General features: G+C 42.6%; 1 protein-coding gene across 5 annotated transcripts in view; it reads right to left on the bottom strand.

Moving 5' to 3' along the window:
• Positions 1–4,206: 4,206 nt before the first annotated feature.
• Positions 4,207–25,856, bottom strand: part of PHC3 (polyhomeotic homolog 3) — a 54,580-nt gene continuing 32,930 nt past the window's right edge. For 4 of the 5 annotated variants that reach the window (XM_081329188.1, XM_081329187.1, XM_081329185.1 and 1 more), the window contains exons 10-15: positions 25,124–25,377; positions 23,159–23,318; positions 20,840–20,954; positions 18,673–18,823; positions 18,346–18,577; positions 4,207–12,553 (exon numbers count right to left, since the gene is read on the bottom strand). In XM_081329188.1, coding sequence (XP_081185314.1) covers positions 12,399–12,553; positions 18,346–18,577; positions 18,673–18,823; positions 20,840–20,954; positions 23,159–23,318; positions 25,124–25,377 — 1,067 coding nt within the window. In that variant the 3' untranslated portion in view covers positions 4,207–12,398. The remainder of the gene's footprint in view (positions 12,554–18,345; positions 18,578–18,672; positions 18,824–20,839; positions 20,955–23,158; positions 23,319–25,123; positions 25,378–25,856) is intronic. The other variant, XR_014026615.1, reaches the window with a different exon arrangement.

Genomic DNA, 25,856 nt, shown 5'->3' with positions numbered 1-25,856 from the left:
CGTCAGAAACTTGACATCACCTATCTTTGGTCTCATTATTATATGGCCCATTACTATACATTTTGGTAGTCATTTCCTATGCTTTATGGGCTGATGGATAACATTTAACACCTTTATCTGTCTAGGCCAGGGGTAGGCAACCTTGCCTCTTTCATGACTTGTGGATGCTGGCTCAGGAATTCTGGGAGTTAAAGTCCATAAGTCATAAAAGAGCCAAGGTTGCCTACCACTGGTCTAGGCCATAGCTACAAATGGATAAATATAGTCCTTGACTTACAACCATTCGTTTAGGAACCCTTTGAAGTTACACCACCACTGAAAAAGTGACTTATGACCGTTTTTCACACGACCATTGCAGTATCCTATGACGACGTGATCAAAATTCAGATGCTTGGCAACTGGCATGTATTTATGACGGTTGCAGCATCCTGGGGTGATGTGATCAGTTTTTGTGACCTGACAAGCAGTCAATGGGGAAGCCAGATTCACTTAACAGCCCTGTTACTAATTTAACAGCTGCAGTGATACACGTAACAACCGTGGCATGAACGGTCATACAATGGGGTAGGACTCAGTTCACTTAGCAACCGCAATTCTTCCCACTCAGCCATTGACTTCATGTCTTATTTCATGCTGTACATTTCCACTGCATTGATTACCTTACTTAGAGAGATGAAGGACGGACAAAAAAAAACACCCTCCAGAGGACCAGTGGGGGTGTTGGAAAATTGGTGTTGCAGGCTGTTTTGCGGCCTGAGAAGAAAATCTCTCTCTCAAGGATTGAACAAAATGAATTCTCACAAATGGAAAAATAGTCCCCCCCACACACACCCACCAAAAATGTCTTCAGCTTCTCAAGCTCCTTGTTGGGACAGGTGTGGAAATTTCCTCTGTCAGAGAACACTGTCCTGCTTTGTTTCTGATTCCCCAAAAGTATTCGGAAGCACAGAGGGCAGTGAATGGAGTACTTCTGGGCAAAGTTTTAAGGCCATTGTCCTTTGCTATGACCACATGGCAGATGTGCGAGGCGGTCCAATCCCAGGTAAAATATCCAGGTGCTTTAAAGTATTGCAGATATACTCTATCGCTATGCTTTACATTGTTCTTTGAGAAGCAAATGTGAAGTGCGTCATTACTCTGTAGGAGATGCCATTTCACTTGCTGGGCCTGCCAGAATATACTGCTTGCTTTTATTTCAGTAGCTTCGCCTTTTGTTGCTTCAACAAAGAGCCCAACAAAAAGTCAAAGCGATCTTTTATTCTTCTCTTGTTCTGTGACCACCTGGAAGACAGTACATGCACACTATCATATTATCCAAGCTAACATAATTCTAGATGATAGAGAGAGAAAATTCTTGCAAGACTTCCGTTTGGAAGTAAAGGGAAGCTTCTGAGAAACAAAAGGTTTCCTCAACAGATACTCTGCCACAGCAGATGTTTCTAAGAACCCTTCTGATTTTCCTGGACAAAGTCGGGGATCAGCTGGCTCAATTTCTACAGTGAAATGACTTGAAAGAAGTTGTACCTTTTCCTAGCAATACAATATATCCTCATCCACCACCACCCCTCCACCCCAGTGTCTTCTGACATTACAAAATGACAGAGGTGAGTTTCTCCCAGCCAAAGAATTGAAAAGGGAGTGTGGCCATTTTGTTTTTTTTACAAAAGACCATTGTCATGGCTGGCTGGGGTATTCTGGGAATTGAAGTCCACAAGTCTTTAAAGTTGCCAAGATTGGACATCCCTGCCCTAGAGTAAGCTCATTTCAGATCCAAGCTGCAATACTATTCATTAATGGGTCTTTCTGGAAGCATTTCTGCCACAAAGCAACTATCTTTTTATAAAATTGTTATTGAAAATATTTAGATGGAGGAAAGACAAACATGAAAATACATAAAGTAAAAAGATAAAAAGAAAGCAATATACAGTAAAGAAAAAAGGAATAATTAGATTTAATATTCTTTGCAGCTAATACAAATAAAGATATCCTTTATCCCTTGTGTTCTATATTCAGCTCCTTTTTCAATCAGCAAATTCACAAATCACCATTTCATTTTTTTCTATTTTGACCAAAAAATCCACAAGGGTTTCCAGTTTTTTTTATAAAAGTAATTGTTTTACCCCTAACTAAACAAGTCAATTTTGCTATTTCCTATAAAGCAACTATCTCGTTATGCTAACCAGTTTCTTTAACCTTGTTTTTAAGAAACAGTTTAGTTAAGATCCAGGTGCACTTCCAGACCAAATACATGCAAAAGCAGAAAAAGAAACACAATAGTGGAACTACCAGCTATTGTAATGGCAATAGCTCAAATGCCTGAGGCAACAGGAAGGGTATTTGATCAATAGCTTGGCTTTACCAATAATTTGCTTTGCAAATATGATTGTGATGTCCCTTGATTGTGTTATGGATGAACAGAAATCTAATTTTCATACTTGTATATTATCAAGGAAAAGTTCAATATTCAAGCAGATTGGTTAAGTGGAGGAACAGGGACCAAGACTAATTGTCTCTAAATCCTGTTATCTTCTAGGAAATAATTGGGAATTGGGGTATAGTCTCTCAAATTTGTTTGCAGTAAAAGACAGATCAAAACAGGCTTCGGCTTAATCCCAACAAGACTGAGTGGTTGTATGTACCGGCATCTTGGGAAATTCAGTTCATTCCATCTTTAATTATGGGGGGTTAGGGTTAGGCTCGCAACTTGGGTATCCTCAACTCACAGCTCAGTCTGGAAGACCACGTAGGAGCTGTGGCCAGGGGGGCTTTTGCCCAGGTTCACCTGGCGCGCCAGTTGCAGCCCTATCTGGACCGGGATGCCCTGCGTACAGTCACCCATGCGCTCGTGACCTCTCGGATAGACTACTGCAATGCTCTCTACATGGGGCTGCCCTTGAGGACCACTCGGAGGCTTCAACTGGTGCAAAATGCGGCCGCGCGAGTTGTGATGGGGGTTTCCCGATACTTCCATGTAACACCTCTTCTCCGCAAGCTGCATTAGCTTCCAGTTGCCCTCCGGGTGAGATTCAAGGTGCTGGTAATGACCTATAAAGCCCTAAATGGCATGGGTCCGGATTACTTACGGGAGCACCTGCTGCCGGCGTCAACTTCCCTTTGTCCTGTGCGCTTCCACAGAGAAGGCCTCCTCAGGGTGCCGTTGGTCAGGGACTGCCGGCTGGCGGCCCCCAGGGGGAGAGCATTCTCTGTGGGCGCGCCAGCCCTTTGGAATCAATTGCCTGTTGAGCTCCGGATGGCTCCCGACCTTCGCTCTTTCCGCCGTGATCTGAAGACCTGGTTGTTTGAACAGGCCGGCCTGGACTAAGGGTTTGGGTTTATTTTTAACTATTTATTGTTAGGGCTAAATTAATTTTACTTTTAACTTTTGTACGGTGTATTTTATTGCCCTGTACACCGCCCTGAGTCCTTTGGGAGAGGGGCAGTATAGAAATTCAATAAATAATAATAATAATAATAATAATAATAATTTAAGAAATAATAATTTAGATGCAAATACTGTTACTGTATTGATGACCTTTAACTCATTCCTGTGCTTTTCTATGCTGTCTCCTCTTTTCAGGGAACAAGAGCTGTGGTGGCGCAGTGGTTACAATGCAGCATTGCAGGCTAATTCTGCTGACTGCCAGCAGTTCGATTCTAACTAGCTCAAGGTTGACTCAGCCTTCCATCCTTCAGAGATCGGTAAAATGAGGACCCAAATTGTTGGGGGTAGTATGCTGACTTGGTAAACCTCTTAGAGAGGTCTATAAAGCATTGTGAAGCAGTAACTAAGCCTAAGTGCTATTGCTATCCAAGATCTACAGACACTGCACTGGCGGAGACAGCCCATTTTCCCAAGGTTTGATTACTAAATTGACAGATCTCTCACTTGACACACCCATACCAGACCTAGTGACCACACAAAGCCCTTATAAACAGAACACTGACACTTATCTCCCTAAACTTCATGAAAGATGTTACCTAGCCTGGTAACGAAACGTTTGGAAACCAACCTACAAGCTCGGAGAACGAACCTTCACTCTCGACTATTAAATGTATTTACATCTATCAAATCTTTGAAAAGTCTGCATTACTGTAAATTATTTGAGCTCACTGTTGAAGTTCCTAAAACTAAATGTATACTGAAGTAACATACATGGTTGCTATTTTATTTCTGAAATGTGAAAAAAGAGTCCAATAAACAAAGGAGACAAATGAAAGTCAGTTTTATTTCTGATGCTGTGTATTCACAATTTTAATGTAAAATTGAAATATAAACCAACTTGATGATACTGTCCGTAATCTCACAGAAAGCAATTTTACCACATAAAAATGTCCAATAAAAAAGAAGTGTGCTGATAACAAAGGTGCAATTACAAGCAAATTGAAGCAGCAATAGTATAAGGTGCTTTGATTTTTCATTTATATAATCAGTTTATCAACAGACAGATTAATAACAAATAAATTTTACATCACTTTTACAGACCATAACAAATATGAGACTCTAAAATCCATCTACATGCTATACATGTATGTATGTATATCTGTATTCATACATACAAGATACTTATAGCTTAAACTTTACCTCATTCATTGTGTGGCATTTTTCTTTTAAGTTAAAAATGATTCAGCTTCATTTGGAACAAGTGGTCATTAGACAACCCAACACTGGAAAAAAGCCAAGTCCCAAATTTGTGTCACGCTTATTCAGAAATCCAAATATTCCATGATACAGAGATAGGTACCTTTATAATCTCATATTAGTTTATTTGCAAATATTCTCAGTTCTCCCTCATCCTCACATAGATGAGCTCATTCCTAACAGATTCCTCTCTATTGGTTTTTACATATACTGCATTTACCTGATAGGAAAGTGGTTTTTCCCTGTAAATTGTGACTGTGAGTATAGTTGGAAGGGGGAGGGACTACTCCATAAATTATCTATGAATAGAAGACACTGTTATAAAAAGGCTACTGGATAACCCTGAGTTTACAGAGGCCTGCAGGGCTGCTTTGAAATTAAAAGTCAACTACGCTAATCAACTTGCACATTGCTTATTGCTTGCCAGGTTGAATTTAATTGGACTTTTCCACCCTAGGCAGATATAATATTGCTTCCTATCCATCCAACCTGGTTCCTGCCTTTCTCTTCCTATAATTCTCAGCATAGCTCTCTCTTTTTGCTCACCAAATAGCCTTTGTAGCAAACTGGTGTCCCGACTGAAAGTGGTCATTATATAGTTGTGTCCTGATATCTGATGCAAATATGTTAAAAGTTGCAGCATTTGGGTGATGAGATCATGCATGTTTCATCCCCGGCTCCCCTCACCCCATTTACTGCCTCAGTGGTATCACAGGACCTTACTGTTTTTCCTGGAATGACAAAAGGGTTGCCACATTGCATGTTGTGCTCACAACAATGAATGAATGGGTCGGCAGCAATGTTGCTTTCTTCATTCTGAACATCCCCCTGCGCATGCCTCTTTCCAAAGCTCCTATATTGCTGTTTTGCTGTTTCTTTTGGAAAGAGGGAAAACTCTCTGCGTCTTGATCTCTGTGTACTTACATGGATATGTGAAAATAATTGCTTTATTTAGATTGGGGATCAGTTGAATTGATCAATGTACTTTCATAGAATTTTAATCTTAATCTACAGCTATTAAATCAATATGAATTTATTTTTCCGTCCTTTGTTGGAGTATGACTTCTGACTACCATACGTACATACATATGGACGCACATGTACAAATGGTCAAACTCACAATTTGGAGGAAGGAAATATCCTGAACTGGTTTCATGTGAAGTTGCCAAGGCTGAAATTGATATGCATTACCTACTCTGTTTTTAGGAGGACAGTTAAAATCAGGCAAATCTTCCTTTCAGGTAAACACAGTACTGAAGAGGGAAGAGTGACTCCCAAAACAAACAAAAAAGATAGTGAAGAACATATTGGCAAGAATAACATGGAAGCAAATAAACTCAAATATGACATACTTAAATAGCTTTTCAAAAACCAATGGATTACGAGGGGGAATATAATACCTTTTGTTGCAACAAACTGTAACTTTGTCCATTTTGCTGGTCCCTATATTCTTGTTTTATGAACAGAGAAAAGGGAATATAAAATACTAATTTTACAAAATCAGAATCAATAAACTTTTAAAAACATTTAAGATTACAGGTCAGTTAAACGTGTCCTCTTTTGCAGGACACAGTTCTTAAACTTCATAAATTTGACAACCTTCAAAGTGGTTTAAACATTTATCAAATGAACCCTTATGAAAAAAATTATATTACAAAGGTGCTCTAAAAGCATGAAATATATCAAATGTTATGTAGATCAAATATCTCTTAATATAAATAATAGCTGATTTTTTTTCTTTGTTTAACCATCCAGATTCCAGATACTGATGCCCAGTTAAAAGGTTCACTTGAGTCTTTTATTAAGCTGGAAAATAGCTTAGACCTCAATAACGAAATAAGGATATAATGAACCTGACTCAATAAATCATTGCTTGTAAAGGATGAGAAGAAGTTCACATGCTCCTCTCTGCCACCTCAAGTTAAGTGCTTTTACTATCATTTCTGAAATAGCTATGTCTTAAATCACTAGCTGAAACCATGGAAGTAGATTGTATTAAAAGGTATGGGACAGTTTATGGAACTCTTACATCTATGTTTTTCAATGCTGGCAACTTGAAGATGTGTGGACTTCAATTCCCAAAATTCCCCACACAGCATGCTGGCTGCAGAATTCTGGGAGTTGAGGTCCACACATCTTCAAGTTGACAAGGCTGAGAAACACTGTCTTACATGAAACCTTTTTAAGGCTTGTCATTATTGCAAGTAATTAGTCGTGTATCATTTTACTTGTTATACCCTCCCGTGGTCATAACAAGAAAGTGCCTCCTCCTATTCTCTTATCTAGTTTTTTTTCCCCATGATTGCAACCATTAACGAGCTTGTCATGACTGACACAGAACAGCAACACATTCAGTAAGAAAAACAAACAATACTTAGAATTATTTTAGAATAAGATACTGTGAAATGCTGCAAAATTTTACAAAAAGAAAACTATCATACAAATATTCTAGGAAGAACATACAGTCAAGTTTCTGCTTATTGGGCTTCTATTTAATGGGCTTCATATGTAGCAGGCAAGAGCCTGAATGGATATGTGCCTCCCCAAAAATAAAGGTAGTCCTTGACTTACAACCACAACTGAGCCTAAAAATTGTCTTGTTAAGCGAGACATTTCTTAAGTGAGTTTTGCCCCATTTTATGACCTTTCTTGCCACAGTTGTTAAGTGAATCACTGCAGTTAAGTTAGTAACAAGTTTGTTACTAAACCTGGATTCCCCATTGACGCAAAAGGTGATCATATGACCCCGGGACACTGCAGTCGTCATAAATATGAGTCAGCTGTCAAGTATCTGAATTTGATCACATCACCAAGGGGACCCTTCAACGGTCTGTAACTGTGAAAAACGGTCATAAGTCACTTTTTTCAATGGTGCTGTTGTAACTTTGAACAGTCACTAAATGAAATGTTGTATGTCCGAGGACTACCTGTAATAGGCCCAGTTCCTTAAACTGAGGTCTTATAAGGTTTGCTATTTTTGTGCAGGCTTATTTGCAAAGAAGATACTAAAGGATCTGGTTTATTTTTATGTACAGAGTTTTTCATTCTACAAGGAAAGTACACTTAAAAATTTGGTTTCACAATCCTGTTCAAAAAAAAAAAAAGCGAAGCAATTGGAATCAGAACTTAATTTTATCGCAGGAGCCCCCAACCCCCTGGCCGCAGCCCACTAAAGGACCGTGACCTATTTGGAATTGGGCCGCATGAGTGGCAGGCTGGCACGCACATGCGCAACACAACTTGCACAAGCAGCACTCTGGTGGGCACTCGTGCTCCTGCGCGCTGGGCCGCTGCTTGTGCAAGCCAAGCAAGCCGTCCTACCACTCACGCAGCCCAGTTCCCTTCTTTCTCCACAGCTGGGTTGCCAAGCCACAACAGTTAGGGACCGCTGCTTTATCGGCCCCCTTTGGAAAAGCTGTATCCCATTCAAAGTGCATGATGCACAGGTAGTCCTCAAGTGTCAGCCATAATGGTGACTGCCTGTCAAAATCATAACACAGGATGGTTGTTAAATCGGGTCAACCACACGACCGACCCAATTTTTAGCAGCTTTTTTTTGGCAACAGTTATTAAGCAGCTGCTGCACAATCATTAAGCAAACCACTGGTTTGCTATAGCCTGGTTTTGCCATAAGCCGGAAACGCCGGTTTTCAGCAAAACGACTGTAAAATGCAGTGATGTGACAGAGATGCTGCAGATAGCCGTAAAATTGGCCCATCTGCCAAGCCCCCCAAATGCAGTCATGGTCATGTGATGCAGGGGGGGGGGGAGAGGAATGGCCTGAACTTCGAATCCAGGTTGCAAGTATCCCCAGGGAGATCCGTTGTAATTTTGACCACTGCTAAGTGACTGGTTGTAAGCCGAGGACTACCTGCAACGTATTCCTTTCAATGAAAAATAGCAGCCTGAAAAACAGTTGTAGATGACTCTTTTCTCCAAAGCCAGGAGGTTTTCTAGCTGTGCTCTGTTGCAAGTTTTATGAGATGCAGCTATGGCCAGCCTTACTGGGCAGGTGCTATGCCAGTCAGGGAACTCGTCAGCTCAATCTCCTCCCATCACTTGCCATACTACTACAAGTAGTAAATAATAATACTATTATTATTTTATAAATGGTCCCCCAAACTATTACAAACAACTTTTCAGGGGATCCTAGGAACTAAAGTAGATTAGAAAAACTAGCAACAAATGCAGGGTCTAGCATACATTCAAATGTTTTGTTGTAGGGTGCAACAGTTCTCATAAAATAATCCTTGTATGTCGAGAGTTATTCTGCAGACACCCACAGAAGCAGCCTCAGTTTGCCAACATAAAGAAATAACTGATTATCACTTGATGCATTTTTATGGGGGGGGGAAACTCTGCTGATGCATGATCAAATGAACTTAAGAAATAGAACACTGTTAGAAAGAGAAGGGGAGGAGGAAATCCCTCAGGCAGACAAAATCTTCTAAAATGTTCCTTCATGCAATTGTCCCCTTTTTGTTTGACAAATCACCTAAAGAAAATTAATAACCCTCCAAATAAGTGTTCTCCCTGTTCGACTGGGTTCAGACAAGTCACCGGGAGTCCAACTTGCACAATTATTTCTATGCAACGTCCAACCAACGCCCAAGGAAACTGCAGTGAAAAATGCTGAAAGCAAACACAAAAGCATCTTAATTGCATGTAGTCCCCAAAAGCTTTCTTCAAGACAGCTCCGTCCCAAGCAGAAGGCTGCCTAGTCAGAGGACCACAAATTCTGCCCTTTTGCTAAGCCAGGACTAAACTCTGCATCCAGGGGAAAGTTAGGCTGGGATTTGGTGGGGTTTTTTTTGTGTGTGTGGGGTTTTTTTTTGAGCTTTAAGACTATCCCCTCGCTCCCATGGATGGCAAGAGGGGGAGGGGAGAATGTATGCAAAAACACAAGGAGTCCTCGACTAATGACTACAACTGAGCCCCAAATTTGTGTTGCTCAGCAAGACAATAGTTAAGTGAGTTTTGTCATATTTTACGACCTTTTTTTGCCAGAGTTGTTAAGTGAATCACTGCAGCTGTTAAGTTAGCAACAAAGCTGTTCAAATCTGGCTTCCCCATTGGTTTTGCTTTTTCAGAAGGTTACAAAAAGTGATTCCACGCCCTGGGACATTGCAACGAATTGTAAATGTGTGCCAATTGTCTGAATTTTGATCACGTGACCAGGGGGATGTTGCAACAGTTATGTGTTGTGTGAAAACTGGTTAGAAGTCACTTTTTTCAGGGCCGTTTTAACTTCAGTCGCTAAATGAATGGTTTTAAATTGATGACTACCTATATAGTGTCCTCAGTATCTTACAAAAATATTACCCCAATGCAAGAGGATGTCTCAAATTATCCAGATGCCACTCATCTGAATAGTTATGCTTTTGTTCTTTCAGCAGTTGCTTGCAATCACAGACACTGCCCATTTCAAATTGGTTTCTTGGGGATTAAGCAAGAACAAAATCCGTTTTGTGCTTCTCTTCATATCCTGTCTTTTTCAGAAGAACAATACTACTGCTGACTACATAAAAGTAATACCATAATCCTCTTTAGAAAAGTACTGTAAGGCTATACACTGTGCAGCTAATGAAAGTCAAGTATGTATTTGAGAGAAAATATAGAATACTTATCATACTACTATGAATATGAAACCGTGCCCTGCTGATAACTACAGAATATGGAAAAAAAATGCTGCAGCATTTAAATACTTAAAAGATAAACATTCAAAGAAAAGTCACTTGCAAAACTAAGTCAACCTGATATTCAACTCAGTAAAATCGAAATCGTTTGCTAAAAGTGATTTACAAATTAGCCTGTGAGTACTCTTAAATAACTCCTTTAAACCCACCCTTAAATTCTTTAAAGTGAATGGGACTATAGTGGCTTGACCTATTTTTGTTTGAAAGTTCAACATATAGAGCCAGGTTTGTAATTCTGCTTTGGCATAAGTTCCCTTCACAAACCTATCTTTATTTCCAATGTGTTGCTCACAATCTTTGCTTGGCTAAAAACAATTTGTCATTTTGCTATATAGCCCCAAAGCCTTGCTATATGAATAATGCAATCACCCTTTATCTACCGTATTTTGATAGATTCCTTCAGTGGAATAACCGTAACCAGGTATCTTTGCTAGTACCAAGGAATTAACTACAGTAGCTTTCTGTAAGTTCTTCCCAAGAAACAAATCTACATTAATTATATTATACTGAAATCGACCTATGTCGGAAATGAATACAGACCTTATGGAAGATTTACATTCAATTACGTGAAGGCTTCTCCTAGCCTGGTCATCCTAGCTAGGGCTGAGGGCAAGTTCTGAATTGGAAGAAATCTGCTACAAGGAATTTCTTTTCTACCATAAAAGCTCACCTTTCTCAGTGTTATCTTACACAAGAAAAATTACTGATGTGCCTGGCCGATCAAGCCCTATCATGGCAACAAGATCTTTTGGTTTACAGTGCAAAATATGAAGCAGATGCAGAGGGCAAACATCTGACCACTTGCTAATAATACTTTGGTGCCAATTAATTTAGGATCCTCATCACTCTGATGAGCAGTTTAAGCAGATAACACTGGGCTGTGGGAAAGTTAGAGCTGAAACCAATGTCATTTCAACCTGTGCTTCTTCCAATAACATCCCTAACAGCATTCAAGGAAGGAAGGAAGGAAGGAAGGAAGGAAGGAAGGAAGGAAGGAAGGAAGGAAGGAAGGAAGGAAGGAAGACACAGAAAACAGATGTAAATAAAGAATAGTAGCCATTTTACTTCTTTAAAAACTACTCTATCAGAGTTGCACACTAGCATATGGATGAAGGTGTGCCTCTACTCTAGGGATTGGACAGATGAGCATCAACTCCTTTGGTCTACTTTAACCAGCAACAAAGGGAAAAAGACAGCAACATAATGCCCTCTTCAGTACATAGCGCCATACAAAGATAATGTATGTGCTTTTGTTAACTAGAAACTGCCCTGCAGCTATACTACTGCATGCATCATACTCACTATGAAGCTCCACCCATTCATGCCTCCCCACTGACTAATTTAAGGGGGGGACTAAACATTGATGGGGGTTCTGCTTAAACTGGCAAGGAGGGCACATGTGATCTGTAAGATCAAAATTTCTAATGGAGGAAGGTTTGCAGAATTCCCAAAATATTTCACATGTTTACAGAAAAGCTTCCACACTTAAAGGAAATGGTACAATGGTGGGTGAGCTGTAGGATTAAGAAAGAAGAGAAGGTGAACTACAGGTTCTCTTCAAACCATAGGCTCAAGATTAACTGAAATCCAATGAGCACAATTAAATGCATAGCATTTTACCATAGTCAATGCTTCCACAGACTCTGTGGACTCTTCTGTTAATCCGTATTTGTAAAAGCTTTCTATAAAGGAAAAAAGTGTATAGAAACACAATGTAAAACTGTAATCAAGGTTATATATTCAAAAGAAGCTTAATTCTTGTAATTGCCTTTTTTGGAATAAGCATCACCCATAACATATTACATACACTTCTTAGAGCTTCCCACTGACTCTACCTCACTCAGGTTTTGACTAAATCATTTTAAACCAACCCAGCTTTATGCTTGCTGAACAGCTGGAAAGTTTGGAAGTTCATATTAAAAATGATCCTCCAACAGTTTTTAATGTGGAAAAAAATGCTTAGCAAAGCAAAGCAGAGCAGTAATAGTTGCATCGAACACTGAGATGTTGGCTTATTACTTTACAAGTCAATTTAAAACTGTGGTTTAAGCCTTGGTTTTCCACTACAATTCCTTCAGAGAGTTGATCCGTGCACAGATTTTTAGTGCAGGTCCTAGCTTAATATTCATTGCACTCATGAGATGATCCTCTTTTAATAAGAGAAGAGCCTGCCCATCAATCTCTTGGGCTCGAAATTCATCAGCAATATCTTGACAACCTGCAACAAATAACAAACATTACCAGGAAAGGAAGTCATGGCTGCCTTGAAATTAGGGATTTTCCAGCTTGATTCAGTAACTTTTCGGTACATAAAAAGGATCGTATTTATCAGAATCTAATCTGAATTTAGTAATTGTGCTGAACTTAGTCTGAGTTTATGTTTGCATTTTATAGAATAAATTGCATTTAATTCTTAGGGATTTCCATCCTTTTATGAACTATATAAGAACTGTGGGTGGTGCAGTGGTTAGAATGTGGTATTGCAGGCTAATTCTGCTGATTGCAGACTGCAAGCAATTTGGCAGTTCGAGACTCACCGGCTCAAAGTTGATTCAGCCTTCAATCCTTCTGAGGTCGGTAAAATGAGGACCCAGATTTCTGGGGGTAACATGCTGACTCTGTAAACCACTTAGAAAGGGCTGTAAAACACTGTGAAGTGGTATATAAGTCTAAAGGCTATTCCTATTGCTCTACTTCTATTTCTATCAGTGTACAACTAACTTCTATTTTGATGCTCTCCAGATTTATTAGGACTGCAATTCCTGGAACGTCCAGTGAATTGCAATGTCAATACATCTGTGGAAGGCCAGAGCTGGGGAAGGCTGTCCTAGAATCATCCAAGTGTGGCTTTAGATATAGTGATGATGTATACAATATTATTAAATTTATAACTCAAAGAAAGGCTGAAATAGGCAATTACTGTAGGTGCAACAATGTACTGTTCATCACATATTTCCTGCTAATTAAACTCTGCAGATCTACCTGGTATTCACTTTAAAAAAAATGAAAAACCAGAACCTTGTGTGCTGCAAAGAAAAGCACTAACCTCAAGAACATTTTTATATATATATATATATATATATATATATATATATATATATATATATATATATATATATATATATATATATATATATATATATATATATATATATATATATATATATATATATATACCGTATATACTTGAGTATAAGCCGACTCGAGTATAAGCCGAGACCCCCAATTTCACCCCCAAAAACTGGAAAAAGTTATTGACTCGAGTATAAGCCGATCCGCCGTTCTGCAAGCCTCTGCCGCCAGCAGAGGCTCGATCCGCCATTTTGCAAGCCTGAATACACAGGAATACCCTGTGTGGCCGCGGCTCGTCGGCAGGTCTCCGTTCCTCCTGCCGACCTTTGGGGAGGTTTGGGCGCCTCCCCAAACCTCCCCAAACCTCGGCAGGTCTCCGTTCCTCCTGCCGACCTTTGGGGAGGTTTGGGCGCCTCCCCAAACCTCCCCAAACCTCGGCAGGTCTCCGTTCCTCCTGCCGACCTTTGGGGAGGTTTGGGCGCCTCCCCAAACCTCCCCAAACCTCGGCAGGTCTCCGTTCCTCCTGCCGACCTTTGGGGAGGTTTGGGTGCCTCCCCAAACCTCGGCAGGTCTCCGTTCCTCCTGCCGACCTTTGGGGAGGTTTGGGCGCCTCCCCAAACCTCCCCAAACCTCGGCAGGTCTCCGTTCCTCCTGCCGACCTTTGGGGAGGTTTGGGCGCCTCCCCAAACCTCGGCAGGTCTCCGTTCCTCCTGCCGACCTTTGGGGAGGTTTGGGCGCCTCCCCAAACCTCGGCAGGTCTCCGTTCCTCCTGCCGACCTTTGGGGAGGTTTGGGCGCCTCCCCAAACCTCGGCAGGTCTCCGTTCCTCCTGCCGACCTTTGGGGAGGTTTGGGCGCCTCCCCAAACCTCCCCAAACCTCGGCAGGTCTCCGTTCCTCCGCGCAGACCTGCCGACCTTTGGGGAGGTTTGGGCGCCTCCCCAAACCTCGGCAGGTCTCCGTTCCTCCTGCCGACCTTTGGGGAGGTTTGGGCGCCTCCCCAAACCTCCCCAAACCTCGGCAGGTCTCCGTTCCTCCTGCCGACCTTTGGGGAGGTTTGGGCGCCTCCCCAAACCTCCCCAAACCTCTGCAGGTCTCCGTTCCTCCGCGCAGACCTGCCGACCTTTGGGGAGGTTTGGGCGCCTCCCCAAACCTCCCCAAACCTCGGCAGGTCTCCGTTCCTCCTGCCGACCTTTGGGGAGGTTTGGGCGCCTCCCCAAACCTCGGCAGGTCTCCGTTCCTCCTGCCGACCTTTGGGGAGGTTTGGGCGCCTCCCCAAACCTCCCCAAACCTCGGCAGGTCTCCGTTCCTCCTGCCGACCTTTGGGGAGATTTGGGCGCCTCCCCAAACCTCGGCAGGTCTCCGTTCCTCCTGCCGACCTTTGGGGAGGTTTGGGCGCCTCCCCAAACCTCGGCAGGTCTCCGTTCCTCCGCGCAGACCTGCCGACCTTTGGGGAGGTTTGGGCGCCTCCCCAAACCTCCCCAAACCTCGGCAGGTCTCCGTTCTTCCTGCCGACCTTTGGGGAGGTTTGGGCGCCTCCCCAAACCTCGGCAGGTCTCCGTTCCTCCTGCCGACCTTTGGGGAGGTTTGGGCGCCTCCCCAAACCTCCCCAAACCTCGGCAGGTCTCCGTTCTTCCTGCCGACCTTTGGGGAGGTTTGGGAGCCTCCCCAAACCTCGGCAGGTCTCCGTTCCTCCGCGCAGACCTGCCGACCTTTGGGGAGGTTTGGGCGCCTCCCCAAACCTCCCCAAACCTCGGCAGGTCTCCGTTCCTGTTTGGGGAGGTTTGGGCGCCTCCCCAAACCTCCCCAAACCTCGGCAGGTCTCCGTTCCTCCGCGCAGACCTGCCGACGTTTGGGGAGGTTTGGGGAGGCGCCCAAACCTCCCCAAAGGTCGGCAGGAGGAACGGAGACCTGCCGAGGTTTGGGGACGTTTGGGGAGGCGCCCAAACCTCCCCAAAGGTCGGCAGGTCTGCGCGGAGGAACGGAGACCTGCCGAGGTTTGGGGAGGTTTGGGGAGGCGCCCAAACCTCCCCAAACAGGAACGGAGACCTGCCGAGGTTTGGGGAGGTTTGGGGAGGCGCCCAAACCTCCCCAAAGGTCGGCAGGTCTGCGCGGAGGAACGGAGACCTGCCGAGGTTTGGGGAGGTTTGGGGAGGCGCCCAAACCTCCCCAAACAGGAACGGAGACCTGCCGAGGTTTGGGGACGTTTGGGGAGGCGCCCAAACCTCCCCAAAGGTCGGCAGGTCTGCGCGGAGGAACGGAGACCTGCCGAGGTTTGGGGAGGTTTGGGGAGGCGCCCAAACCTCCCCAAACAGGAACGGAGACCTGCCGAGGTTTGGGGACGTTTGGGGAGGCGCCCAAACCTCCCCAAAGGTCGGCAGGTCTGCGCGGAGGAACGGAGACCTGCCAAGGTTTGGGGAGGTTTGGGGAGGCGCCCAAACCTTCCCAAACAGGAACGGAGACCTGCCGAGGTTTGGGGAGGTTTGGGGAGGCGCCCAAACCTCCCCAAATGTCGGCAGGTCTGCGCGGAGGAACGGAGACCTGCCGAGGTTTGGGGAGGTTTGGGGAGGCGCCCAAACCTCCCCAAACAGGAACGGAGACCTGCCGAGGTTTGGGGACGTTTGGGGAGGCGCCCAAACCTCCCCAAAGGTCGGCAGGTCTGCGCGGAGGAACGGAGACCTGCCGAGGTTTGGGGAGGCGCCCAAACCTCCCCAAACAGGAACGGAGACCTGCCGAGGTTTGGGGAGGTTTGGGGAGGCGCCCAAACCTCCCCAAACGTCGGCAGGTCTGCGCGGAGGAACGGAGACCTGCCGAGGTTTGGGGAGGTTTGGGGAGGCGCCCAAACCTCCCCAAACAGGAATGGAGACCTGCCGAGGTTTGGGGAGGTTTGGGGAGGCGCCCAAACCTCCCCAAACGTCGGCAGGTCTGCGCGGAGGAACGGAGACCTGCCGAGGTTTGGGGAGGTTTGGGGAGGCGCCCAAACCTCCCCAAACAGGAACGGAGACCTGCCGAGGTTTGGGGAGGTTTGGGGAGGCGCCCAAACCTCCCCAAAGGTCGGCAGGAAGAACGGAGACCTGCCGAGGTTTGGGGAGGTTTGGGGAGGCGCCCAAACCTCCCCAAACAGGAACGGAGACCTGCCGAGGTTTGGGGAGGCGCCCAAACCTCCCCAAACGTCGGCAGGTCTGCGCGGAGGAACGGAGACCTGCCGAGGTTTGGGGAGGCGCCCAAACCTCCCCAAAGGTCGGCAGGAGGAACGGAGACCTGCCGAGGTTTGGGGAGGTTTGGGGAGGCGCCCAAACCTCCCCAAAGGTCGGCAGGAGGAACGGAGACCTGCCGAGGTTTGGGGAGGTTTGGGGAGGCGCCCAAACCTCCCCAAAGGTCGGCAGGAGGAACGGAGACCTGCCGAGGTTTGGGGAGGTTTGGGGAGGCGCCCAAACCTCCCCAAACGTCGGCAGGTCTGCGCGGAGGAACGGAGACCTGCCGAGGTTTGGGGAGGCGCCCAAACCTCCCCAAACGTCGGCAAGTCTCCGTTCCTCCGCGCCCTGCCTGCCTGCTTCTTTCCGCTGCGGAAAGAAGCAGGCAGGCAAGGCGCGGAGTTTGGGGAGGTGCGCGCGCACCTCCCCAAACCTCCCCAAACTTCGGCAGGTCTCGGACGGCGGTGGCTTGGGAGAGGTGCGGGCGATCCCGGAAGCACCAAAGCCTCGGCCGCGTACAAGTCCTCGGTAAGTTTTTTTGTTGACTGGAGTATAAGCCGAAGTGGAATTTTTCAGCCCAAAAAGTGGGCTGAAAAATTCGGCTTATACTCAAGTATATACGGTATATATATATATATATATATATATATATATATATATATATATATATATATATATATATATATATATATATATATATTCCGCTATACTTTTTCTTTTCCTTCTTATATTCTTCTTAGCTTGCATTAGTTTTTCATCTTTGTGATTCTAAACTTTAATAAAAAGTTTGTTATTATAAATTATTATATAAAAACAAACAACCTATAATAACGTGCAACCCCATGGGGCTTCACATGGACCACGGACTCATTCTTTTAAAATAAAATGGTGTGGGAATACATTCCAGTGTTTTTGATAAGCCTTACTGTATGGCAGATGAGTTATGACAGAATGCAGAAGATACACACAGTCTGCCATCCTGTTAGGTCACCTGTCACACATGCAAATTATTCTTGTTGAATCTGAGAAAAGAACCAGAAAAAGAGTTTTCATACACAAGCAAGTCTTGTCAAAGTATTCTGAAAATAAATTCTAGATCTATCACATGCAATACGCTGCACATCTGACATTCTCCCAATGTTTCCGCAACAAAGTATGGACCTCATATACAGGTAGTCCTCAACTTACAACAGTTCATTTAGCGACCGTTCAAAGTTACAACGGCACTGAAAAAGGTAACTTACGACTGTTTTTCATGTTTACGACCCTTGCAGCATCCCCCTGGTCAGGGGTAGGCAACCTTGGCTCTTTTATGACTCATGGACTTCAACTCCCAGGAATTCTGGGAGTTGAAGTCCATGAGTCATAAAAGAGCCAAGGTTGCCTACCCCTGCCCTTGGTCCTATGATCAAAATTCAGACACTTGGCAACTGGCTCATATTTATGACAGTTGCAGTGTCCCGGGGGTCATGTGATCACCTGCTGTGACCTTCTGACAAGCAAAGTCAATGGGGAAGCCGGATTCATTTAACAACCGTGTTACTAACTTAACAACTGCGGTGATTCACTTAACTGTGGCGTGAAAAGTCATAAAATGGGGCAAAATTCACTTTAAACAGACGTTTCGCCTAGCCACACAAATTTTGGGCTCAATTGCGATCGTAAGCCGAGGACTACCTGTATTCCCCTCCCAGCATGCCTGCCCTCTATCGTTCTTAGCAAATTGACACGGCTTTCAGCTGCGTACCAGGTAAAGAATGAATGAAGGCCCAGACATCTTCAACGGTCCACCCTGATGGGACCGACTGCATGGCTGGCAACAAATCCATGTTGTCGGCTGTTTTCCGAATTCTCAGTTCCCTAAGCTCACGCTCCCTCTCTCTCTCACTTTGCCTCCGCAGGCGGGTGGTCATGGCAACCGGCACGTTGTCTTCCTGAGAGGCCAAGTCTTCTTCTGCAGATGGATAAGTAATTGGTAGCTGGAAAATGCAGTACAGACAAACCACAGTATAACCATTTTCCTTTGTGACTCGGGTAAAAGGACACCGTGGAGTTCAATTAGCATTCTACAGACCTGTCTAAGGAAGTGTTCCCTTGGAGCTCCATCAGAGCCACTTGGCCGCCTGCCACGCTGCCCAAGACTTGGGTTATCTGGACTACGGCTCCAACGGCTGCTCTTGTCTGAGGTGTACAATCGAAATTTCTTGCCGCAACTCACATTGTACCTAGATGCAAATGGTGAAAGGTGTGCAATCATTATCACATACGCTCACGCTTCTACAATGGACACTATCAAAATGGGGTTAGAAGTGATGGCATAGTGCTTTAGTCTCTTCACAGAAGGATGTTAAGATTCAGAGTAAAACTTGTAGTTCAAATAAATAATGTTTGTTTCCAATACTTTGGATGAAATACATACCGACCATTCATAAGCTGGAAGAAATTTACCCATTAACTATTATGGCTTTAACTGATGTAGTCACTTCATTACAAAATATATTCACATTTTTTTTAAAAAAGTAAAGATTTGATCTGAAACATTTATATTAAGTGCTGTGTGTGTGTGCGCGCGCTCTCATTTCTTTTACAGCTTGCCCAAAGAATCACTGTGGCTAATACAGTGGTTTTTTATTTTATTCCTGCAATATCCACCCATGAGATAGATTGGGATGAGAGACAGCGACTGGCTGAGGACAAGCTAGAAGATGTATTTCTCCATGCTACTACAATACTACTACAGTTTAAAAATGAGCTGGTTTTTTTTCCTTTAGTAATTGCTGAGGTTGAACAACCTGCCTCTTTTTTTGTTCTAATTGCTTTTGACTTATAAAGAATCATTTTTCCAATGTATCGAACTTGAGGTCTATTTTCAAAATATTATTTTTCTCTAACGTTTATTGTGTTACAAGTTTCTGATTAAATACAGTTGATAAGCAGCTTAAAAATCTGAAGGCACAGAAGAAATCTGAAAAAAAAATCCAATGTCTGCAAATTCACCTTAGTAAAACGTTGGAGGCAGAAACGAGAGAGAGAGAGAGAGAGAGAGAGAGAGAGAGAGATAGATATGAACTATTTTATATAAAGTACAACTTTTTCTTTGAGCTTATACTCCTTTGATACAAGCACAGGTATTAATCTATCTGTTCCAGGGTATAAATAATATTTCTGACTTCCAAGCTTGTCTTAAAATATATATACCCTATCATATTGTTGACATCACCCTGTCAACAAAAGTGCATATACTCAAGGCCATGGTCTTCCCAGTTGCAATGTATGGCAGTGAAAGCTGGACTATAAGAAAGGCTGAGCGCCAAAGAATTGAGGCCTTTGAACTGTGGTGCTGGACAAGACTCCTGCGAGTCCCTTGGACTGCAAGGCGATCAAACCAGTCAGTCCTAAAGGTAAAGGTAAAGGTAAAGGTTCCCCCGCACATGTGTGCTAGTCGTTTCAGACTCTAGGGGCCGGTGCTCATCTCCGTTTCAAAGCCGAAGAGCCAGCGCTTGTCCGAGGACGTCTCCGTGGTCATGTGGCTGGCATGACTAGACGCCAAAGGCACACGGAACGCTGTTACCTTCCCACCGTAGTGGTCCCTATTTTTCTACTTGCATTTTTTACGTGCTTTCGAACTGCTAGGTTGGCAGAAGCTGGGACGAGTAACAGGCGCTCACTCTGCTACGCGGCACTCGGGCTTCGACCCGCCAAACTGCCGACCTTCTGATCGACAAGCTCAGCGTCCTGACCCACTGAGCCACCGCGTCCCTTGTAGTCAGTCCTAGAGGAGATCAACCCTGACTGCTCTTTAGAAGGCCAGATCCTGAAGCTGAAACTCAAATACTTTGGCCACCTAATGAGAAGGAAGGACTCACTGGAGAAGAGCCTAATGCTGGGAAAGGTTGAGGGCAATAGAAGAATGGGACGAAAGAGAATGAGGTGGCTGGATGGAGTCACTGAAGAAGTAGGCGTGAGCTTCAATGGACTCCAGAAGATGGTAGAGGACAGGAAGGCCTGGAGGAACGTTGTCCATAGGGTCGCAATGGGTCGGACACGACTTTGCAACTAACAACAACATCATTTAACACCATATCCTTATGGATGGAACCAGCAGATCCTTTACTCAGGATCATCACAGTGAGCACCTATGTTTGGGACTCATTTGACTTAGTACATAAGAATTTGGTTCCAAATCCTGTGCTGTACTTGTGGTTTTTACAATATGTAAAATGATAACGAATGAAGAATACCTCTTAGCACAGGACATGGTGCAGAACCGTTTTGACCTCAGGAATTTGTTCGCGTACCCCATTTTCCCACAAAATTCACACTTGAGGAGATCTGTTTCCATCTCATCTAGTCCCTCTAAAGGAAATAGCAGAATAAATGCAGTTAGTTTGAACCATCCCATTGCAGCAAATGTGTTTGAAACTGTCATGTCTTGGGGAATTGTATGCCAAAATGATCTGGTATTTGGCAGCTGTTGGTCATGAGGGAGGCCTTTCTTCATCATTGTACCTTCAGTGATTTTTTTAAAAAAACAAGTTTTTTTTAAACAAAGAAAAAAATGAAGTAAATCAAGAACATAGCATCAGTTCTGTCAGATTAAGATCAAATAAAAAGCTATCCATTGTGGACTGCCTCACCTTAGGAACCTCAGCACAATTGTATAATATAGTCACAAATAAAAAATTAAAATAAAGATCTGATTGAAAATATTTTTGTGCAATCGAAGTATATGACCAGCCCTCCTAGTTCCATCTTCTTAAAATGTCAGTGGCTCAACATCAGAAATACAGATATTACTACGTACTTAATGCTTAATGACAGATATTATTTAATGATACACTAACAACTGTTGGAACTTGCAATACCACTGAACAAGTGGTACTGACAACTTCTCTAAATTCCAGCCGTTGCAGCAATCTTATGATCATATGATCATGATTTGTGACCTTTCCTTCCAACTTCCCAGAAGTAAAATCAATGGAGAAGAGTCAGAAGTTATGATCAAGTGACATCCTCAATTCAACATCCTGTGCAGTCCTCATTCAGCGATGGCAACCAATGACGACTGACATTGTTCAGCAAGGACTACCTGTAACTTCCTATTCGGTAACCAAATGCTTTTAATCTGAAGTTCAAAGTTTTTAATGCCAAGACCATCCATGTATAGGTTATTCAATTTTACTCTCTAGTGTCTAGTATACAAAAACAGGCACTTTGTGTTGTTCCATGCATTTTAGTTTGAAATTGTACGTCTTTTGATCCTGTAAAAACATATATAATTTAGCAAATAAAAGAGTTCCTACATACCCAGGTTTACAAATTTCAACATTTCGAACTACAGCTCTGTATACAAGGCTCATTAAAATTAAAAATAAGATTGATAACAATATGGCTTGTCCTCCAGATTAATAAATTTAGGACTAATAAGATGTGATATTTCCCAAGTAAATTCTTTTTTAAAAAAAACTCCACAAGAAGTATAATATCAATTTCCATCACTTAAACTACTCAGTCATATATCAAACCTCTGACTTTTATAGAGTGAGGAATAAAACCCTTCCAATACGTAGTAATAACATGGTGGTGCCAAATTTAACTATATTATATCCCACAAGCAACTTTAAAATTGAAAATATTCAAAACCTTTAACTCACAGAATTACAGGTAGTCCTCAACCTACAACAGTTCATTAAGTGACCGTTCGAAATTACAAGAGCACCGAAAAAAGTGACATGACTGTTTTTCATACATATGACCATTGCAGCATCCCATTGGTCACATGATCAAAATTTAGATGCTTGGCAACTGACTCATATTTATGACGGTTGCATTGTCCTGGGTTCATGTGATCCCCTTTTGTGACCTGACAAGAAAAGTCAATGGGGAAGCCGTGTTGTTAACTAAACAACAGTAGTGATTCAGTTAACAACTATCGCAAGGTAGGTCATAAAATAAGGCAAAACCCACTTAACAAATGTCTCACTTAACAACAGAAATTAGAGGCTTAATTCTAATTGTAAGTTGATGACTACCTGTATACCATGATAGAATGAATATTGCTTGCCCGTGGTGATAATAATAATGTACATTTTAACCTATAAATGTTTGGGTTTTCCACCTTATTCTGTTCAATGCAAGTTGCCAACCACCGTATTTGAACAGATTCTGTTAATATTCAATAAACTCTGGATGAGCTGAAGCATTCACCAGATTACCACTAGCAGGAATTTAACGATGGATTCAAGACACCCATTCATGCAGCCAATGCAACTTTTATTCCCATTTAGTTACAATAGTGCTTCTGATGAAGATGGGGAAATACATCTTCTTCCAGAGCCCTTAAATTCATCTAGCATGAAAACCTAAAGGCAGGTATAGAATGTCCCCTTGCAGTTTCACCACTGACACCTTAAAGATGGTTTTGATTTGTAATTTCCTTGAAACAAACTCTCTTGAGAATCTGAAGTCTCAAAAGTTGGAAGGCAACTCAGGATGATATTTAAAGCTCCTGAGAAAATAGAGGAATAAATATTCATACAGATTAAATGAAATACAAAAACCTTCAGTAATTATGTCCTCCAGCTCAGTGTCCGAGGAATTCTCTGCAAGTTTTGCATTGTTCTGAAGCTCTGGTTCGACACACATAATATTCACAACTTGCTCCTCCAACAAGAGTCTCTTTTTTGCAGGTTGGCCAACCAGAAGAGATGAGCAACTTACCTGTTAAGAGAGAAAGATGAAATCATTAACCCCCACCAAAAATATATGGTTTCTCATATCAAGTGTTTGAAGATTTCAGGGCTTTGCTAGTCTAGTTACTGCTACAAGGACGTACAGAGCCATAGATTAGATGCTTCCATCAATTTCAAAGACAGGCACTAATGTAGCCATTTGGGGTCCAGAGGCTATGGGTGAACCAGCATATGGAAGAAAATGTGAAATGAAATATGGAGACATGAAGAGGAAAAATAAAATTTCCATTTGTGGCTTTGTAATGAGATACCACAGGAAAAATAAAAATGTTATTCTGAGCTACTGTTCTATTCCTTTCATAGGAAATGGATTATATTCTGCCATCTCTTTCCAGCCCTGACATACACAGGAAAAACAGAGTGAGAAATACAACTTTTTTGTTATGAAAGAGAGTAACAAACTTTAGGATGAAAGGCCGTAAGTTGAAAACACACATATTTATATTTACAGTGTGTGTGTGTGTGTGTGTGTGTGTTTGGTATTTTCTATTTGCCTTTGGATGAGCAGCTCTGATGTGCAATTTTGTAAGCTGCGCTGAATGCTTACAGTGCATTTACATTTAATAATACATGTAATAATAAATGAGTACAAATAATTGCATTTATGAAACAGAATGGTACTGAGCCTTAGTTATATTTGAAAGCTGTCTTCAACAAAAAGGCAGAAGAGTCCATGCTTCCTGCCCAAAGGAAAATGTCACCCTACTTCTACCCTGGTGGCTTATCTTCTTTCAGAAGCAACCTACCCGTGGGAAAGAACTGGTTTTCACTCAGTGAAAAGGACAAACAAAAAATCAACATGAGGAACAACACTTCTCAAACACATGCTGATTATTCCTCAGCTATGGATCTTGTCTCTCTTGAAACCCTGCCTGCAGCATGAGTATTAAAATAAATAAATCTCAAAACAAAAAAAACCTGAAAACAAATCAGTTTTAAATATATTTTAAATGTCACTTAAAAACAGTAAGAGACATTGTTTTTTTTTAAATCTCCAATCCAAAATTATTGATGGACCAATCCCTGACATCTATGTTGAGGTTATGCATTTTTCTTCCCAGCATCAGCATGGTTTAGAGATTGACAGGGAGTAAATATAGTCATTACCAAGAATTATGGGTTCATCCGAATTTTATTTATCAAATATATTTAGCTATGCAGTTCATCAGAAGTGACTTTGATGAGAATGCTGTTGATGTTCGGGAAAGGAGATTCAGTCTTACTGTTACTCTTAATACACTCAGGAGTCTTCTCTAAAAAGTTGTATTTTATGATCTCACATATTTTCTTCATTTATGGGGAACCCAACCATCAATGTGGTTAACACATGGATGGTGGGTGCTCCGTAAATGAAGCACATTAATTTCTTATTAATTACCCTATTTTCCAATTTGGTGAGTAGGAACATTAACTTTTCCGGCAGAGATTATAGGAAGAGTCTATGTTGGCAAATATTCTCGAAGAATCTGGTAGGACCTGTTCCAATCAACAAATTTTATTAAAAGGCATACGTTTTTATGAGTTGTCTCATTTTTTTTCCTGGCAAAGCTCAGTCTGATTGTAGCCACTAAAGTTCAGAACACTGTTGGGCAGCAAACATAAACTCCACTCACTTCATGAAGACCAGACAATAATTACTAAGAAGACAATTAATCCAAATTATTCAGAATTACAAGGAATAAAGAAACAGAAGCCCCAAATAACCACAGCACATTGCCTTTTAAAAGGAAAATATCACACGTACAAGGTGCAATGATGTATATTTACACTTACAGGAAATGGTTCTAAACCCTCTTGGATCACAAAGCCCTCAATAACATGAGTCAGGATTTGTGGTTTAACGATAGCCTGTGGAAGTTTGTTTTCTATACTAGGGTTTCTATTGGACACTGATGCGCTGTTAGTCCTTGTTGCAATTGCTGGGAGCAAAAGAGGTGGCTGTGGAATAGAGGCATGTGAAGGGTCTGATGGTGATTTAATTACAGATGCGCTGACTGATGAAGCCACTGAAGAATGTCCCTCTTGTTCTGGAAAAAAAGTAATGTATGTTTTTTTAAACAACTCACATATCTTCATAGTTTACAGAAAGCATCACTTTTATTCATAACTAGGCTACTACAAAAGTCTCTTCCAATATTTATTGCATGAACTGACATGTAACTTTGGGAAATGAAGTAGGTCTGGGGACCATATGAATGCTTCAGAGAACATACAGTTTCCACACATTAATTTAGCCTGGAGCAGGCAGCCTATGGTTCTATTGGGGCTTTGCTGCCCTCATGAGGCTGATCATATCTCCCGATTCCTCTCACCTGCTCCAGCAAATTTATTTACTGATTTGCAGCCACCCCTAGATTTCTGGAAGGTTCTACTTCTGCAAGACCCAACAACTAAATTAGACTTCTTTGACTTGCAAGTCCTGATGAATGTAAAGCATTCTCTGTTACAGATTCTAGAGTATCCAAGGCTCTTGGTTTTGGGCTAAAAGAACTCCATGGTTGTTGGG

Source organism: Vipera berus (assembly GCF_964194415.1).
Source record: "Vipera berus genome assembly, chromosome: 5".
NCBI lineage: Eukaryota > Metazoa > Chordata > Lepidosauria > Squamata > Viperidae > Vipera > Vipera berus.
This window is presented reverse-complemented; position numbering and strand designations above follow the sequence as displayed.